At 37.9% G+C, this 19,573-nt stretch overlaps 1 protein-coding gene across 1 annotated transcript; it reads left to right on the top strand.

The window, feature by feature from the left end:
- Positions 1 to 886: 886 nt before the first annotated feature.
- On the top strand, positions 887 to 13,349 carry LOC141435817 (prostatic acid phosphatase-like; the record flags this gene model as incomplete). Its single annotated transcript, XM_074098642.1, is given in 6 exon segments — positions 887 to 997; positions 3,559 to 3,816; positions 5,878 to 6,060; positions 6,341 to 6,461; positions 10,640 to 10,851; positions 11,899 to 13,349. Coding segments are annotated over 6 exon segments (1,047 nt in total), but the record flags the coding sequence as incomplete, so codon positions are not given.
- Positions 13,350 to 19,573: the final 6,224 nt, after the last annotated feature.

Here is a 19,573-nt window from a genome sequence, read left to right as displayed (position 1 = left end):
AGTTGCATTACATTGCGCGGCCGTAAAACCAACGAGTTTGTAGTGGTCAATCGAGCGCCGCAATGTAATGCAACTTGCAAGATTATCCTCCAGGTCTAAACTTGGCTTTACAGTCATCATCAATCATCATCATCATCCAGAAGACGTCCACTCCACGCTGAGCAAAGCCGCTCCCCCTTAAAAACGCCTTAATGAAAACCCGCCACTTGCATCCACTGGTTGCCCGCAACTCTCACGATGTCGTCAGTCTATCTAGTAGGACTTTACATTGCTTCATCTTCCGGTTCGTGGTTTCCACGCGAGGACTTTTCTCCCCCAACGGTTAACTGGTTATTAAAAAAATTAACAGTGCTCCATTAAAATATAACTATTAAGTTTAAAAACATGATGACAAGATCGCCGAAAGGCTTATTGAAATCAAGATATTATTTTTACCAGTTTCTCAAGGATAAGTAAATGTCGAAAGAATTAATATTAAGGTCACGTACTGGACTGGACTTCAGTTCTTTTCAAACGCGCGGCCCGTCTTGCGAGCGGACCTAGAGCGATCACGGCGGCCATATTCTCATTTTATTCTGGAATGTGTTTTGAGTGTAGCCACGTATTGTTTTCTGATTTATAAAGTTTAAATTTGTTTAAAATTATTATTCTTATAGTATTAAGTAGTTTGACTTTAATTGTTGATCAGGGAACCATATTTTTAATGAGTTAAGAACCCCAGATTTTTTAGACTATGTTCAGTGCCCTCGTGTTTTTTGTTTTTTTTTTTATTTATTGGTTAATGTGACATTTCTATGGCTGTCATTGTTGATTCTGTAGCTGCCAGTGTCAACCTATGGATTAATTTCTCAATAAATAAGTAGACATTTTTATTCTACTTTTTCAGGTCAACCGTCACGGCGACAGGTCACCTGACTCCGACGAACTGTCACTTTCCAGTCAGGCTGAAAGGCTGAAAAACATCACATACATAGAAGGTCTGGAGGGGCTGACAAATGTAAGGTTCTATGATAATACCATGGTATAACAAGTTTCCCTACAGTAATCCGACGGAGACGACTAGACAAAGCAATCGTGCGGGGCGTGAGGGGTGAGACGCGGGTGGGAGGAGCCCCAGCTGCATACTTCGCCGTTCTTAGTAGCTTGGGACAAGTCTTCTAGGGCTGTCACGTTTTTTTAACATTAAAATTTATATCGAAAATACAAACTGAGACATGGATGCACAGAAAAACCAGAAAAAGAGACCAGCGCTGGGAATCGAACCCAGGTCCTCAGCAATCCGTGCTGCGTGCTATAACCCCTACACCACCGCTGGACAGGAATCTAGACACGAATTTTTCCTATGCATACATATCTCAGGTTGCTTATTTCTACTACGCTACTTATGCAGCAGCACTAGCGACATCTATGTTCCGCTCTCATCGAGAGACGTCACATTCTTTCGGAACCAACCGCTCACCCAGACAAGAGATGTCGCTACTAAGCAATCAATATATTTGTATTTTCGATATGGTTTCACGGGATACCCGTAAAGGTAACAAAATTTGGAGTTGAAATAAAAAATACAAAAAGACTCCAATAAACCAATCATAATTAAAATTTATAATAAAATTGATTATGGTACATACGACATGTACTGTGCGTGTGCGCAAATCTTCATCTCGCATAAATAAGTAACTAAGATTTCATCTACATATTTATATACTTAATTATATTTATTTTTTTTTATATAAGTCCGTTAAGTCTAGAAACCGAAAATATTTGTCGGTTACTACTGTGATTGATAATACTGCTTACTTTGAGACTAGATCAATTGGTGTCGATGAGTTTTTATACAGGCAAAACACCGCTAGATGGCGTTAAAGGAATAGAAAACACTAAACTCCAAAAAAAACTTTGTTTTTCATAGAAATATTATAACATAGGTATTTTTAAGTATCATACATGTTAACCATGCAGGATATTGCGATCCATAGCTGCATATAAATTATCAAACATACGTTATACTTGACCAAATGATTAAAAAAAAATCCTCAGTGCGCGTATCAGAGTCACTTATGTTTTATTTATAAAAACTTAATTGTCACGGTTAAATCACTTTTTGTTATCTTGCGATATCGGCCAGTGTCAAAATTAAATAAGAATATCAAAGATCACATTTTTATCGCATGTGATTGTTTTAAAACTGATAAGTGTACCTGATGATGAAATTTAAATAAAATCATCTCAATGTATCATCTACGCACAAACATAAATTAAACACGTGTTGTTATTCTTGATAGCTTAGTTATGCCTCTTTTACACTCATTAATTATTAATCCACACAAATAATATACCTAGCGTCGTCTTCACAGTTCCATTACCACTAGATTGTCTAAATGTCTTACGTAAAAGGAGGAGGTAACAGTTCTAAAAAAATATTTTTCACTTCTCATGCTCGTAAAGTTCTTATTCATACTGGAAAAAGGCGTATAAAATGACTTTTTATGCTCTAGTACATAAAGTAAAATCTTCGTCTAATCTAAGACCTAGGCAATAAATAGTTGTCAACAGCAATAAACAAAAAAGTTTCTATATTTTTTAAAAATATTTTAGCATTGATTTAGTAGGTATAAGTTTTTAAGTTAGGTAGTTAGTTTATAGTTAAGTTTTATATGGTTATTTTTTCTTAAATTCCTGTATTTAAATAAAATCAATTAAAATCAATTAATAAAACAAACAATATAGCAATGCATGAAAAATTAAAGGTACCTATGGTAAATACGTAAGAGAACCATTGTTTTCAATGTTGCTTTTTAATTTCCTCTCAATCGAAGTGAAAAGCAGAGTGTAAAACTCGAGCAATAAACCCATTTTCCCCTCGACGTGTCTATCCACGTACCGGCTCGGGTGGCTACATTAACATCTTGGGTAATATGGCTCGTTTTATGCTCTCGTTGTGCAATCTACTATTTTTTTACCCCGAAAACTACCCATAAAGTTGCTGAGAATAAACCAAGCCTGCCTGTTCCATTGAATTTGTAAATTAATAAAATTCTTCTTGTGTTCTGTAATGTTGATCTGGTAAATTTCGGCTTGCGGAAATTAACTTAACCGAAGATTTGACAGCTGGTTTGACATTTGATATCTTTATAATAATATTAACATGCTGCAACTCACACCAAGTTTGCTTGTGCATGTGATATCGGGCAGCATAGGGTACGTCATGATTTGCATAACAATTTCACTTATCTGCAGTTTGCATGCAAACGAAATGCATAATTTAAATCTACATAGGTGTTCAACTAGTATTAAACTAAATGTAGGTATACAACTGAATGAACGTCTCGGGTAAAATGACACGTTTTATGCTCTTGTTGTACAATCTGCTATTTAGCTCTCCTGGTATAGTGTCCCGTGGGACCATGTGCAATAGCCTCTCCTCTTTACCTATACCTAACGGTCTATCGCAATGTATGGCCAATCCCTTGCATACGCGTCTAAATCATCTGGCCATCTTCTCGTTCTGCCTAGCCATCGATGGTCGTTCGTTTCTAAAAATTTCAACTTACTTTACAGACGGGAAAACGCCGCGCCTACCAGATTGGGAAGTTCCTCCGCCAACGCTACGGCATCCAGGGTCACAATATCCTCTCGACCCTGTACCTTCAAGATGAGCTGGCGGTTCGGTCCACGGATAAGGAGCGGACGAAGATGACAGCCCTAATGGCCATGGCGGCGGCGTACCCTCCGGAAATAGAGCAACAGTGGGACGATGGCATCGGGAAAGTGTGGCAGCCGGTGCCGTATACTACTGTACCGCTGAGTGAAGATTATGTAAGTAAATAAATAAATATAATGGGACAATTGACACCAATTGACCTAGTTCCATACTAAGCGAAGCTTGTATTATGGATATTAGGCAACGGATAAACATGTTTAGATAAATACATACTTAATTACATATTAAACATTCAAGACCCGAGAGCAAACATTCGTATTATTCATACCAATATCTGCCCTGGCCCAAGATCGAACCCGGGACCTCAAGCTTCGCAGTCAGGTTCTCTAACCACTTGGCTAGTGGTTTTCATCATCACCGTATCAGCCGTAAAAGGTTCACTGTTAGACATAGAACTCCCCCATAGATCTTCAGTTGCTTCGATTGGAAGCGGCCTCACCTTGCACTCATGGCTTTAACCAGGTCATCCGTCCATCTCGTTGGTTCCTACTTCCTACGCTGCGCTTGCCGGTTCGTGGCCTTCATTCGAGAACTTTTCGGCCACAACAGACGTGTCCTCCGTGCTATAAGGCGTGCCCATTGCCACTTCAACGAGCTGATTCGCTTGGCTATGTCGGTGACCGTCGTTCTTCTAAGTATCCCCTCGTAGAGAAACCCCGAGCACAGCTCTGTCCAATCTCGCTGTGGTTTGTTGCTAAAAACTGATCAAAAAATGAGCGACTCCTAAAGAGGAAGAGGATCTCGATTCAAATGTGTCTTTTTGTATATTTATTATGTCTTCGATATTTGCAGCGAGTGTAATCGATTCCAAATATTCACTTTTAGATGTCTAAAAATAATACAGTACAAATTTACACTGGCTGACATTTTACTGTATTAAAAGTACATTTTTCGTTTATGACTGTCAATCATCTTAGGTACACAATAAACACCGAGGCGTATGTTTTTTCTACGATTTTTCCCTGTTTACCAAACCGTCCGCATCTCAGGGTATAAAATAAAATTATGTTACATTACAAACCTAATGAATGTAGGTAAGCAGCGTTTTCTTCCGTTTCCTTTTAGAATTAACTTACCTTGTCACAGTTGGATTGCTGTTTTCAACTGGAATTACTCAATTAATTATGTTTAATATTACTTATGTTTAGTAGATACTGTTGATTGTTTGTGATTGAACAGCTCTGATTTGATAAATGAAAATATAGTATGAAGTTAATAAAAATACTAAAAGTACTAAAGTCATCGACGTAGCTCGAAGAATATGCAAGTTGAAGTTGCAATGGGCGGACCACATCGCTCGAAGGAGAGATAACCAACCGTTGAACATGAAGCGTTGGCATGCCTCTCACTAGGTGATCCCATCCATAATGATCTATCTCTATGCCTTAGTGAAAGATGCCAAGAAACCTGTTTTTTTTGTCGTTTAAGTTCTCTATGAAAATGTGTTTTCCTCTAAATTTAAATACGTATATATACACAGGTGGCTCAAATTTTAAGAGCCAAGTAGTTTAAATAAATATTGTACAGAAGTGACATTTCTAGGTATGACGCATAAAAACACAAAGACTTAGCGAACGTAATTCGCGACGAATATTTGAACAAATGGTATTTTTTGGCTCTTTTATATCAGATTCAGATTATTATTTTATTCAGATCTATCCATTTGATGTTGATGTATGTTGATGATATCAGCAGCGAATCAAGTCTAAATAATGTATCATTTTAATTTAGGCTTAATTCAATGTCTGGAACGTCTTGAGGGTAATGCACCATTTATGTTGAGTTAACCCAGTGTTGATCTCTGAGTGCGATATGTTGTATTTGGTAATCATCATCATCATCATTATGCGTCGATGATACTGCGCGTAGCGAAACCAACATTGACTTTTTTTTCAGGAGAGCGTTAAGATTAAAATATCTTTGCGTTTATATTATACTGGCCATAAAATCTCAATTTGCTACTTTTTGTAGGTTATGCGGCATTAGCCATTCTTGGTTACGCGGCATTAGCCATTCTTGGTTACGCGGCATTAGCCAATTGTTAGTACGCGGCATTGCAGTACCATCGACGCATGGCACCTTCTTTTAAATTCTTACTTCTTTATGCCGTTTCTTTTTACCGTATTTTTTTTAACAAAAACTTTATCTTGTTTCAGTTACGCTACTACTCGAACTGCGCTCATTTCAAATGTTTAATGGCGGACGCCAAGATGGCGGCGTGGGACGCTGAGTTCGCGCCGTTTGCAGACCTCATCCCACTCCTGAAGGCGGAAACTGGCCGCAACTTCACCGAGGACCCGGTTCTGTTCGAGACACTTCACGACTTGTTTAAAAGCCAGGTGAGCTTGAATAACCTAGTGTCAGAAACCTATTCAGTCCGTCAGTTAGACAATCAGAGAAATTGGACACGTATGTTATAGTTAGTATTTTTTTAGCATGGCGTGTCATCACGGGCACCCACTCTTGAACTTTGACGCGCTTTATCTTTGTAATTTTTTTTCATACATTTTACGTGTCCCGATATCGGATCGGATAATGTGAAAACGCTCTAAGAGGTGTGGTCTGCACAATGCAAATTGTTGAAAGTTCTGAAGTTTGAGCAAAGCATTTTCGTTTCAGCTCAGCTTAGGCCTGGACATCCCGGAATGGTCGAAGCCTATCCTGCCGCGATTGAACGAAGCTTCCCTTCTGGCTTACCGGCTGTTCTTCAAGACCGACGAGATGAAAAAACTTGGTGGAGGTAATTTTTCTTTTTTTTACAATACAATGACTTGTACACCACAAATAGTAAGCGATACAGAAACCAGGTATACAGAAGGAAAATTACAAGGCAAACAATAGGCGGCCTCTGGATATTGCCGGATCTCTTCCAGGCAACCTTTTTTTATACATACCCACTAACGTCGATAAGCCAAAGGCTACTAGAAACACAGGGAAGCTTAAAGTTCCATCTTACAGACTGGCTAAAACCAAAAAGTCGTTTTTGGGAAGTTGCATACGTTTTTATAATAAAATTCCAAAAAATATTACAAATGAAACGGATACAAAATTCAGATCTATTGTCAACAAGACATTAATATCTAAGGCGTATTATAAAGTTAATGATTATATCATGGACAGGGATATTTGGAAATAATTCCGATCCGCATTGGCGATCCCTTCAAATAGCGAACCTACTGTGTTAAAAATAAAATTTGTATTTCATTTAATAATATTGTAAATCTGTTTAAAAAAATATATACCTCGTTGAGTTTCTTGCCGGATTCTTCTCAACAGAGGTTTTTATGAACGGGTGGTAGATTTTTTTTGACATTCATAAGTACTTGTTATACCCTAAATTGAATAAAGATATTTTGACTTTGACTTCGATAAATGGGCTTGCGTTTATCCACAATCACGCCTGGTGGTAAGCGAAGATGTGGCAGATGATAGAGCACGTTTGCCTAATAAGGTAAAGGCGCCTATTACCGGGGGTATCGAAATCGACGGTCATCACCGCGGCAATTTAAAATACGCATTTTATAATCAAACCGATAGATTTCTTAAAAAAATATATTTTACAAGATAAAAGCTTATTTAGTCGACTCACGGATCTATTAGCGCTAGTGTATGTGAATGAATCAAACATCTCGCAATTCGTGATTTTTCGAAATGGCACCGACGGGAGAGGATTTGCCATACTAACGCGTGACACCACATACAAGCAGACTCGAATCTTATTTAGTGTTTTACAAAATATTTATGGCAATTGAACTAATGTTATGGTTTTTAAATGGCTTTTTATAGTTTTTTGTACGAGTTCTGAATACTTTTGTACATTTTTTGGCCCGGAAATACGATTAAAATGGAAAATAAAATACAGCGGCGATAGGCGCCATTTTTTACTGTTGATTGTAATACCGTGGTACATCACGGTAATAGTTAAAGTGGTAGTTTTGGTTCTTCGAGCTTTATTTTGGTATAAATTATCGTTTATATAATTTGTTACAGTTATTTCAATCTTGATCTATTCACGCTTTTAAAAAACTATTTCCGTGGTATGAAAAGTATTAACAAACTCTTAATTTTTAGCAAAAACTTCAATACTGAATTTATAGTTTCTATAGAAACCGTTATTTTGCCAAGTTGTTTAAATATTGCGATGAAATTTTATATTTACTTACCAGTTATGTAATTTTGGTTATATGCCAAGGATGTAATAAGTATATTTGATTTGTAATTCAAACACAACTCTATCCTATAGTTTTATAGGTCGGAATTAGATTTTACAATACTCCAAATTAAGCCAATTAACGATGGTATGATCGCATAACCCTCGGTAATAGAATGTTTGGGAATCTATTACCGACCCATTCAATTGTCTTTGGGTCGGTAATAGGTTCTTAAAGAAGTCCCTATTACCGAGTGACATTTTATTTTTCTGTTAAAATAATTCACATTTAGGGTACCGTAAGTGCAGATTTTTTAGATAAAGTTGTGACTTTTACTCAGCATGCATACATCAAACTATAACTGGTGGCATAAGCATAATAAAATACAATGGGCTGGATACACTATTCGAATCATACTTTAGTTTTTTATTTAATTTTCTCAAAAAAATTTGATGTACAATTTATTATACAGAACCAAAGCCATTACCCTTTTTTAATCCCTCGGTATTAAGTTCCAAAACATGTGTCGGGTTCCTTTTACCGATGGTAGAAAATTGCCGTTTTTTTATACCCTCGGTAATAGAAGCTCAACTCGCGGTAATGGAATCACAGCCTGTCCATTACCACGGTAATAGAAGATTTGGGTATTTTGATTTCAATAATTATTTTATCAAATACTAATAACTAAAACGAGCCCAAAAAGTTAAGACACTGAAAGTTCAATAAACGCTCTTAAATAAAAAAAAAATTCTCGTTTGTTAAGGAGCTTTGATACCCTTAATTTTTGGGACTCATTTGAAAACTTCCTTAAGTACCACGGTAATAGGCGCCGTTACCTTAAATGTCCATTCACCCTAGATTTTAAGACGGCCAGATTGTAGCGATCCGAGAACTCAGACGCAGGCAGGGATACACTTCTCAGCTGCCCGGATAATAAAGGACGAGCGAAAATTTTGCGTGATTTTTAGGGATGCTGACAACATGAGAATGAAGACCCCGCCTATTTCTAGTCGGTAAAATAATATGTTAAAACTGCCGTGAAACCCGTGCTTGTGCCGTGAGAAATATAATCATTTAAATATACGGGTCACTCACGTTTCGAACCAATCCGTGGTTCGTTTTCAAGGTGAGTTCGAACGGAAAATCCCCCGTGAAATATGCGCGAGCGCTCTTGCTACTCGGTTACTCGGCGCGGCCAAAAACGTATTAATACCTGAGTGACGCGAGTATCTAATTAATTAAATTGACTCGTAAGTCCAAGTGCCGTATTTTACGAACTTAATTAACACTTAAATCGTTCATCAAATAGCGATCTTATCGTAAATTCGAAGGGTCACAATTTAAATTCACTCAGAGTATATCTGGCAGGTAGTTATCTTACTTATTATACGTATTATATTACTAGCTTTTGCCCGCGGCTTCGCCTGCGTGGAATTCGGTAATCGCGCGCTGTTCCCTCGGGAACTGTGCATTTTTACGGGATAAAAAGTAGCCTATGTCACTCTCGGGCCCATAAACTATCTCTATGCTAAAAATCACGTCGATCCGTCGCTCCGTTACGGCGTGAAAGACGGACAAACACACAAACACACTATCGCATTTATGATATTAGTATGGATATTCATCATCATCATCATCCCAGCCTATATACGTCCCACTGCTGGGCACAGGCCTCCTCTCAGAACAAGAGGGCTTGTATGGCTATTATTATATTGTAATGTGAAAGTTTGCCTATTTGGGTCAATAAACTTTTTAGTGCAGCCAGCAACAAAACAATGCCATGGTAACGTCTCCCGAGTTACGTATAAAAGTGTGATTTTATGACATACACTTTTGATGCTGTCAGGAGTCACTGGCAGTAGTGGTTGCTAACCTAAAGCGACCGGTTGCCAAAAACAAAAAAGTTGAAGTTGAAGTTGATGACTTTATGGGGTACAAATCTACGTAAAAAGTTTAGAACTGTGACAGTTTTGAAGGCGATTCCTTCATGGCTCATCTTCTAAGCATGCTAATCCATACTAATATATTATAAATGCGAAAGTGTGTGTGTTTGTATGTTTGGTATAGACACAGTTTATGGGCCCGAGAGAAAAATGTACAGTTCAGGGAACAGCGCTCGATAACCGAATTCCACGCGGGCGAAGCCGCGGGCAAAAGCTAGTAGTAAATATTGCGAACATTTTATTTAGCAAAGTGTATTACCGATGTCTCCGTAGTTCTTTACGGGACAGAATATGATTTATTGAATCAGGCGTTACTTTGCGGAGGTCCATATCAATGAACTAAAATAATTTAAGGTCGCGGGTGAGCAGGGAAATTATTTTAGTTCAGGGACAGAATACTTATATAAATACAGTAAAAACTATTCATCACACACACACACACACATTGTATAAAATATGACACTAAAGGGACCTTGATCTGGCTGTCAAAAATATATCACATGTCCCAACCTAGGTATATACGTCCCACTGCTGAGCACAGCCTCCTCTCAGAATGAGATAGCTTAGGCCGTAGTTCCCACGCGGGCGCAGTGCGGATTGGAAACTTCACACTTCACATACACCATTGAATTACTTCGCAGAATTGTACAGGTTTCCTCACGATATTCCTTCACTGTAAAGCTCGTGGTAAACAAAAGGTGTGAGCCGGGGTTTGAACCCGCGATCTTCTGCTTGAGAGGCCATAAGTCAAACCACTAGGCCACCAAGGCCATCATGATCATATTAAAATAACCTCAATTCTAAAATATGGTCTTCTCCCTCAGGCGTGCTCCTCCACAAGTTCCTCGAGGCAGCTGATGCTGCAGCGTCAGGACAGAAGGTCAAGAAGTTACATATGTTCTCTGCTCACGACTACAATATGGGGGGACTGATGGCTGCGTCCAGGGTCGAAGGTGATGAGCGGATCATGCCGGCTTATGGGTCTCTATTTGCCCTGGAGCTGTACAAGTCGAAGAGTGGAGAGTATAGCGTGCTGGTAAGTTTTATGTACCTACTGACAACCTAATTCTTAAGCCATAATGGAACGTTCCATCCATCCCAGCCTATATACGTCCCACTGCTGGGCACAGGCCTCCTCTGAGAACAAGAGGGCTTGGGCCATAGTTAACACGCGGGGCCACTGCGGATTGGGAACCTTACCTTTGTAAATAGTTTTTACTTGTATCTCGTTAAAAGTGAGCAGTATATATTCTATGGAAGTGCGAGGCTTTGTTATTGGTAAACAGCTTAGTGACCTGTATTAATATCTGCCACAGCGGAGCGTGAAAAAATATCTAACACTTACTACCGGCCCTAGGAATAGACTTGTATCAGATATTTATGCACGCTTCGTTGTGTCAGATATTGGTGCTGGGGACTATACAGTCGCCGCCACCATCAGATATATCGCAGCGGGCGAGGTACATTCGAGTTCATAAACTTCTCAGCAAAAATTTGATCAAAAATATCTGAACACGACTCTATTGTTAACGGCGTAGAAGCGTGTTCAGATATTTTTGATAAAATTTTTGCTCACAAGTTTATGAACTCGACTGTACACAAATATTTCGGAACACCGTTACATTTCAATAAATTAGTTATGAATAAGTAATTTGGTAGAAATATGAGAGCAGCGATTTTTTTTAATAAATTCAGAACACAAAACGAGCTAAAACACACAATGTTTCCACACAATGTTTTCCTTCATCAAAAAGCTCATGGTGAAATCTAAAATGTGGTTTCGCACATACATGCAAAAATTAGAGGTGTGAACCTCTATCTCTCTGGTCTCGATTCTCTATCCTGTTTTTGAAACCATAGAGGCCACAGATCAGGGTTTCTTAAACTTTTTGACTGACTGACCCGTATACACGCACTCTCATCTATGGAATGACCTACCTACTGCGAACCCCTGAAACACATGCTCCGTGGACCCCACTTTAATAAACCCTGCCATAGATCAAACCATGCCTGCCACGGCTGCTTATGTGGATGGGCTTTATAAAAAGCTTCAAATCTCTAACAAATTGTTGTGTTCTTTCAGCCCGTATATTTAGAGCAAGCGGGACAATGCATAGCGTCCCACCTTCGCATCCTCGGATGTCCAGAGCCGTTCTGCGACCTTCAAGTCTTCAGGCAACTGACCAAAGACTACGTGCTGCCCGAAGCTGAGTTCCACAAGATCTGCAAGACGAAGATTGTTTAATAGATCAAAGATTTATGCCCCATCCAGACTCGCGAGGTGCCTCCTAGAGGCTTTCGGCACGAGTCTTGGCGAGTGGAGGCTGCAGGAGTGCTAACCCTCCACAGTCTCGATTTGTTCAGTTGCCCGCTACATCTACTTTCATCTCTCCTTTGACTCGCGCCCTAAAAACCGACACAAAGCGGAGCGACAGCGAGGCGAGGCGAGGGAAGACGAGGGAACACGAGCGCACCTTCCTCTCTCTCGCACTTGCGTTCCCGTGTAGCCTCGTAGAGTCTGAATAGGGCATTAAAGCTTTAGGTACACCCTTAACATTATAGGTACTATGACCAGAATTGTGTTAACTCCGACATGAGTGAGCTTGCATTTGGAATCATGACAGCGAAAGTAGTGTCGGGAATTACCATGCAACGCCATCAAACTATTCCCATAATATTCTCACCGCCGTCATAATATTCTACATAAACTGGCTTTGAATTCTCTAGCCGACACCTTGTACTATACGTTATATCAATCCAATTTATTTAAAGTGTAAACAAACCGATTTCATCAAAATTCTTGTATAAACACCCACTGGATCGAAGCAATAACACATTTCGTGTCTTTTAACTAGACGTCTAATCACTTTTTTCACCAAAATTCACTTTATTTCAATATTTATTTTGCATTTGAAAAATCTTCGTCAAAATCTGACATTATTTCTTGAATGAAACGTGTGTAGTAGCATAGACTAGCTTAGAGATGGTGGATCCTTTGACATTTTAAAAATCGATTAATGCTCGGATGAATAAGCGATTTCTAATTACTTAACCTTAAAATTAAAAAATAGTTACTGCTTTTATAATTGAATAAACAGCCTTTGGAATTAAATCAAGTATTGTAAATAATAAAATAGACATAAATACTTTGATCTATTCAATTAATAAATTAATCTATTTACTGAATAGATTAATTATTATGCAATAGGTTCTAGGTTTTCACATCACTAAATTTATGGGTGATGGGGTGATGGCGTCTTTGATTACACTTTTCATAAATAGGATTGGAATACTTCAATTTACTAACAATAAGATAAAGCAAATATTATAAATAATTTTATTAACAAATAAATTAATTTAAGTTTAAGATAGATTTAAACTCTGTCACATTGTCTGTGATACTAAGTTAAAATGTGAAATATCAAGTTTTTATAACAAAGTAAGTAGATACTTTGCAAGGCCCAATAAAATGATGTACCTTGCCCAAAATACTTAAACGTCTACATACTTGAGAATAAACTACTTACTAAGTAACTTTTGTCTTTTATTTTACTTACTTTTTTTAAAAGGATTGTTGATATGGTTTGTATCTACTTCCAATAGCTTAATATTTCCTGTTCTTACTAAAAGAAACATAAGAATTTATAAAACTATATAAAAAGATTTTCGGGTGCGCGAATCTGGCCTTATACTACCAAGTTCAAAATTCGAACTTATCGTATCTTGCCGTCCCGCTGGCGCTTATTATAAGATTAATAATGATTATGGCATGATTTTAATTATGGCATGAGTTCAAATAAATTAAGGGTTTAATAAAACTCCATAGCAAAGTCTAGCTAGAATCAAATTAAATCGTAATACGCACATTCTTGTCCTTGTTGATTTATCAAAGCAAAGCGCAAATTAATTAGACATTATTACAGTCTCCTGCAGTAAATTAATAGCAAAATTACAAATAGAGTAAATTTTTCTTGCTATTACAAAACGTTAGGCGCTTTGTGGATAAACCCTGGACGACACTGAGCCCCGAGGGCAAAGGAGGGATGTTATAAGTTTGACGCCAATATCTGTCTGTTTATCTGTGTACTGCACCTTAGCTCTCAAACTAATGCATCGATTTCAACTTCGAACTTTTTGCTGTTTAAAATATTAAGCTTTCAAATGAAAATGTCGGGGGTTTTTCAACTTTTCTAAGGGCCGGTACAGTCGGACAGCATTTGAACTGCAACCTAGCTGCAAAATGGCAGTTCGAGTGCAGTTTTGCTGCAGTTGGTGTGACTGCAAGCTGACTGCTCAGTCGTAATGCAGTCGTATGCATTTGAAGAAACTGCAATACAACTGCGAGAGGGGGCATTGCAGTTACAATGTACTTGTACAATGCAGCCGTTCCAACTGCAATATAACTGCATTTCGACCGTGCAGCCAGCTTGCAGTTGCTGAAATTGGTGTGCGGTTGACAGTTTTGTTGCAGTTACATCATCTGCAGCAAAACTGCACTCGAACTGCCATTTTGCAGCTAGATTGCAGTTCGTATACTGTCCGTCTGTACCGGCCCTAAGACCTAAGTTCTTGTCAAATACCGACGTGCTATTGTTATGACGAAAAGTAAGATATAGTTACTCCATTTATTTGAACATTTGAAACGTAATGGTAAAATTTGCACACGTTTTTCAATGAAACAACGAAACTATTTAAAATTGTGTTAACTTCTGTAATAAAAACATAATAAATACCGCTAATAAATGTACATGTAGGTATTTTTGGTCCATTTGTGTTCGAAATACCGAGAAAAGTGTGTTACAATTTGACCGTTAATTCAAACTTAAAATAAACGGAGTATAGTCAGTGCACTGCGAATGTGTGAAAACTTAAGTATAAATGACCTTATAGGTAGTAAGTAATGCACATAATGTACCTAATCTGTGCACAGAATTTCATATGAGACTGAAGTCATTTTTCGAACATGGAACGTCGACTGATATACGGATACATTACTACTACATAACAGGTCAATTACTTAAGTTTTTCACACATCGACATCTATGCATCAAAACGGCGCACAAAATTTGTTCACAGCGCGGATTTGAGAACCTTTCAGTTTGTTGAAGTCCGTGACAGGTTGTGTCAAAATAATATTGATGATTGATGCGCCGCGCGTTTTGTTCTCCAAACAGAGTCTAGTTTGGTAAGGTACATAGATGTCATGTTTTCAACTAAAGCGGCCGTTAAAATGCAGTCAATCGTCGCCTGTACCGTTCTCCACGACTCAAATAATTTCAAATGTTTCATTTTGGTTTCCTATGCAACTTCAAAAAATGCTCACATTCATTGCCAAAGTAATTTGAGTAATCTTGCGAAGTAATCCACATTACACTTTTATCGAACTAGGGATGTACTTCGATAGTAAAGTATTGGTACTTCGTCCCATTTATTTCGTTCTGACAAAAAAAGGGTTTATGAACTGACAACAATACGTGAACAACACAGGTTTATTTGTTTAAGAAAACAAAAGGCGGCGGATAATCCTCTTCTCGATGTGCTACTTTTAACACAATTCTAAATGCTCCCTGATTTAAAAGGGATTTGTATTGAATGAAGACAATCAAAATGGTTTTTTTTTGTTTTTACAGTATCGAAAGATGTTTTTTTTACATTGGCGACGGTTGTTCGGCTAAAGATAAATTTGGTCAAAAAAACTTTATTTCTCAAAAAAATACATTACACTTATTCATCCATTTCGAACGGAACAATTCAGTTTAAACGGATAAAAGGTACCCATTTATCTTGGTATATTAGTATCTAAAGTATGCTTATGCAAAGTATCTATTCTAGTATGCAAACTATTATTGCAATTGGTTCAGTAGTTATGGCGTGAAAATGGAACAAACAAACTCACTTTCGCATTTATAACATTAGTAAGGATTGTGTAATGTATATTGCAAGTAAAAGTTAGGTACCATATCAGCTCAAAAGTGCGTATTTCGTATTTAGTTGGCATTTAATTTCGTCCTTACGTCTGAGTTGCATATATACGTCACATAAATGTTAAACTTATATAATTCGGTATGCTTAGTGATTAGTCTGTATGTTTAAATTTCGTGATTACAAAGACATAAAATGAAAAGGCGCATTAGATGTTATCAAAGTAAAGTTTGTATTTATTATTCCGTAGATAACTGCAACACCAGAAGCATTTAAGAAAAGTCATTGACACGGCAGGGTACGGGGTAATTGGAAGGTCGTTCATCATCATAATCACCAGCTATACTGCCGGTATCATCATCATCATCATCATCTCAGCCGTAGGACGTCCACTGTTGGACATAGGCCTCCCCCACAGACCTCCAGTTGCTTCGGTTGGCAGCGGCCTGCATCCACCGTACACCTGCGGCTTTAACCAGGCCATCCGTCCATCTTGTTGGTGGACGTCCTACGCTGCGCTTGCCAATTCGCGGCCTCCACTCGAGAAGTTTACTGCCGGTATACGGAAAAAGAATCACCTGTCTTTTTTCCCGAAACTGATTTAAATAATAAGTATGTACATTACATTTAGCCAGATATATAGACGCTTTTAACTAATTCCATATGCAAGTAACTCTATTTCATAATTGGAGCAATTCAAAACTTAAACTTGTAAGTCAAAGCAAAAAAAAGCAAAGCAAAAATAGCGGGCGGTATTATGTCCTCAGTGCGTCAGGCTCGCGCTGGGCTGATTAAAAAAACCTACATCTACTAAAACCTACGTTGAAACAAAGCTATCCAGGAGAAGCAAATTAATACCATAGCTGAACTTAACCGTTGCGGTGAACCAGAACATAGAAACTTCGGGCATCTGTCTGCTTCGCTAACAAACCACAGTGACAGTTTCAGGCTATTTGCCTGCTGAATAGTCCTTGTTTTATGCTAATACCAACAAACCCAAAACAACGCATCACAAATACTCCTTGAAAAGTGCAAAAATAGTTAAAACTAAGAAAACATGAAAAAAAGCACTGACATTTCTGACTGACTGATTTCAAAGTTCAAATTTCAGAAAGACTTGAAGCGATTTTAATGAAACTTTGATAAGAACCACTGAAATCAAACAAGCTTTCTTCTTGAAGAAAGCGTACTAAGTACGTTTGCGAGCTACAAATCCACTGATATACATAAAGATCACAGATGCACCCTTTAATATGTATTACCATTCAGTTTTGCTTCAAGGGTTAAGAAGATAACGATAACGATTTAATCGTGGTACGTTCGTCTAGGCCTTCCTCTCCCAACGTACCCATTTACGCTCGTCTTATAGATCTGCTTAGTCAATCTGTTTTCATTCATATAATTATTAATTGGATATAATTATGCGAGAGGACACTGATACCACACCACAACTGGAAACACCAGAGATATCTCATCTTCTCATCCTTATTTGAAAATAAATTTTATAATGGTCCCTGGTATTCAAACATTTCAAACACACCTAGTATTTAAATCACTGCCTGTTTATATGTTTGTTACTCTCTCACGCTGAATCGGCTGATTGGATTTAGTGAACATTTGGAATACTAATTGAACGGTCAAATCCAATAGTGCATAGTCGCGGGTGAGGACTTATATTCGTAGAAAAGATTTCAAATAACAAAATGATAACGTGTGAATAACAGCCACCATAGAAGAGTTAAATATTTTACTCAAATTCACTGTCTTCATTCTTTTCCAAGCAATTTCACGCAGCCAGAATAAAATTAACATTACTTAACGGGGTGGGGGCGTAAATACGAGGTGTGTGACTTCCTTACTGCGTTATTGATTGCGTTCCACCCCTTGCATAGTTTTTCCCGCTCTTAGATTATAATGCACTATCTTGTGAGTTGTGACTACCCCAGCTCACAGTGCCTGCGGGGCTTTGAGTCTTTGTGACACGCAATAAGTTTGGGGTCTAGTCTTGCATGCTTTTGTGGTTCAGGCGTTTTGGCTTGATGATGATCTAACCGTGGAGATGTTTAGCGACGCTGAGAATTTCCAGCAGAATCTAATGAAAGACAGGAGCAAATACATAAAAGCGATGATGCAGAGAAGCGAACAAATCCTAGAGACAATCGAGGAATTTGTCGAAGACTATTTATTCTAGTTGAATAAAAACGCATATTTATGTATAGGACCGATGTATTTTAATGCCTATATGAATTTGAAATCTTGCAAAGTTGAGTTTATTGAATGACGTTTTTTTATTTTTATTTTATTCGACTGGATGGCAAACGAGCAAGTGGGTCTCCTGATGGTACGTAAAAAAACCTCATTAAGAATCAGTTCCGTGCTGTGCCGTGGCCTAGGAACCAAATTGGTAAACTGTATGCTGATTTGATTGATTGAATACTAGTATATTTACGTGCATAAATTAAATATGTACTTCTAAAACAAATAAAATAAATGCCTTTCTTTTCATTTTCTTTTCTTAAAGAAGAAGATTTTAACTACGCATATTATTATGTCAGTTTTTTTATTATATCTTTCAACTCAAGTACTATTTTGCCAATGTCAAGTAAATAAAAAATTTTGATCATGTCGGCCTTTGTACTAATAAGAATACAAAATACCGTGAGTTAAAGGAGTGTCGGGGGGTTTTGAACTTTTTTAAGTTGGTTAGGTTATAACCTAATTACTTATTTTTAATCAAGTCGATAAGTAGGTACATTCAATGCCATATATAAGTGATCACTTTTGTATCTACCTTGTCGCTTTCAGTCTTTACACAATTTCGTATGGCTTTTCAAACGTGACGTTAAAATTACAAGGTACAAAAGTGATCACTTATTTATGACGCTCACTTCCCGGCTCGCAACTCTAAGTTTTTCGAAATTCATGTTCAAAATTAGATTTGAAATTTACTACGAGCTTTATGGTCATAGGCGTATATAGGAGGGCCGAGTGGGCCGTGCCACCCACCCCAGGATGTTGGGCTACCGATACAAAATTCTATAATACTGATATGTATCTTCAAACAAAAATCCAGGACATTCCCCCCCCAACGAAAATAATAACCCTAGATACGCCAATATTTATGGTGAAAGGAATCATCGTGAGGAATTCTGCACAAACCTAAGTAATTCAACGGTGTGTGTGAAGTTCCCAAGATCCGCACTGGGCCTGCGTGGCAACTAAATCCCAAGCCCTCTCATTCGGAGAAGAGGCCTGTGCCTATCAGTGGGACATACATTGGCTGAGATGATGATGATGATAAGTACTTATAAGCCTGCAAATTGTACTTTGAGGTCTGTCGGTACAAGAAATATGCCGGTATCGGTAGGTATGTAATTCTGTGGGATATTGTTGCCTACTAACGTAAAAGTTGTTAAAAATTCAACTCGATTTACCCAAAGCAGCCTTCTCAGTATTCAAACAGACTTAAGTAGGCAATTTTATTCCATAGAATTATCAAAAAGTTGCTTGTACCATTTCATAAAAATGAACTGCTTGAAATACTCAACTTTTTAAATAAACCCGCAACAAAGCTCAATCGTGGCATGCATAATAATGTATAAAATTACCAAGTTCCACTTCGTTATAGTAAAAATGTAATGTACCAAAGTTAATATTCTTTGACCATAAAAGTGCCGCAAAAAAACGGGCAGGTAGTGCCCCTCCCTAACCGACATGAAGTTAATCGCACATTAGCTTAGCAGCTGCGCTTTACTCGCGGCTAAGTTCAGTTAGTTTTGTTCTCGGATCCGTGACTTTTAGCTAAACAAAGCCTTATTTACGTTTCAAACTTAGTT

The sequence above is a fragment of the Choristoneura fumiferana genome, chromosome 15 (genome assembly GCF_025370935.1).
Source record: "Choristoneura fumiferana chromosome 15, NRCan_CFum_1, whole genome shotgun sequence".
In the NCBI taxonomy this organism is placed as follows: domain Eukaryota; kingdom Metazoa; phylum Arthropoda; class Insecta; order Lepidoptera; family Tortricidae; genus Choristoneura; species Choristoneura fumiferana.
Note: the sequence above shows the minus strand (reverse complement) of the source record. Positions and strands in the feature narration are given on the sequence as shown.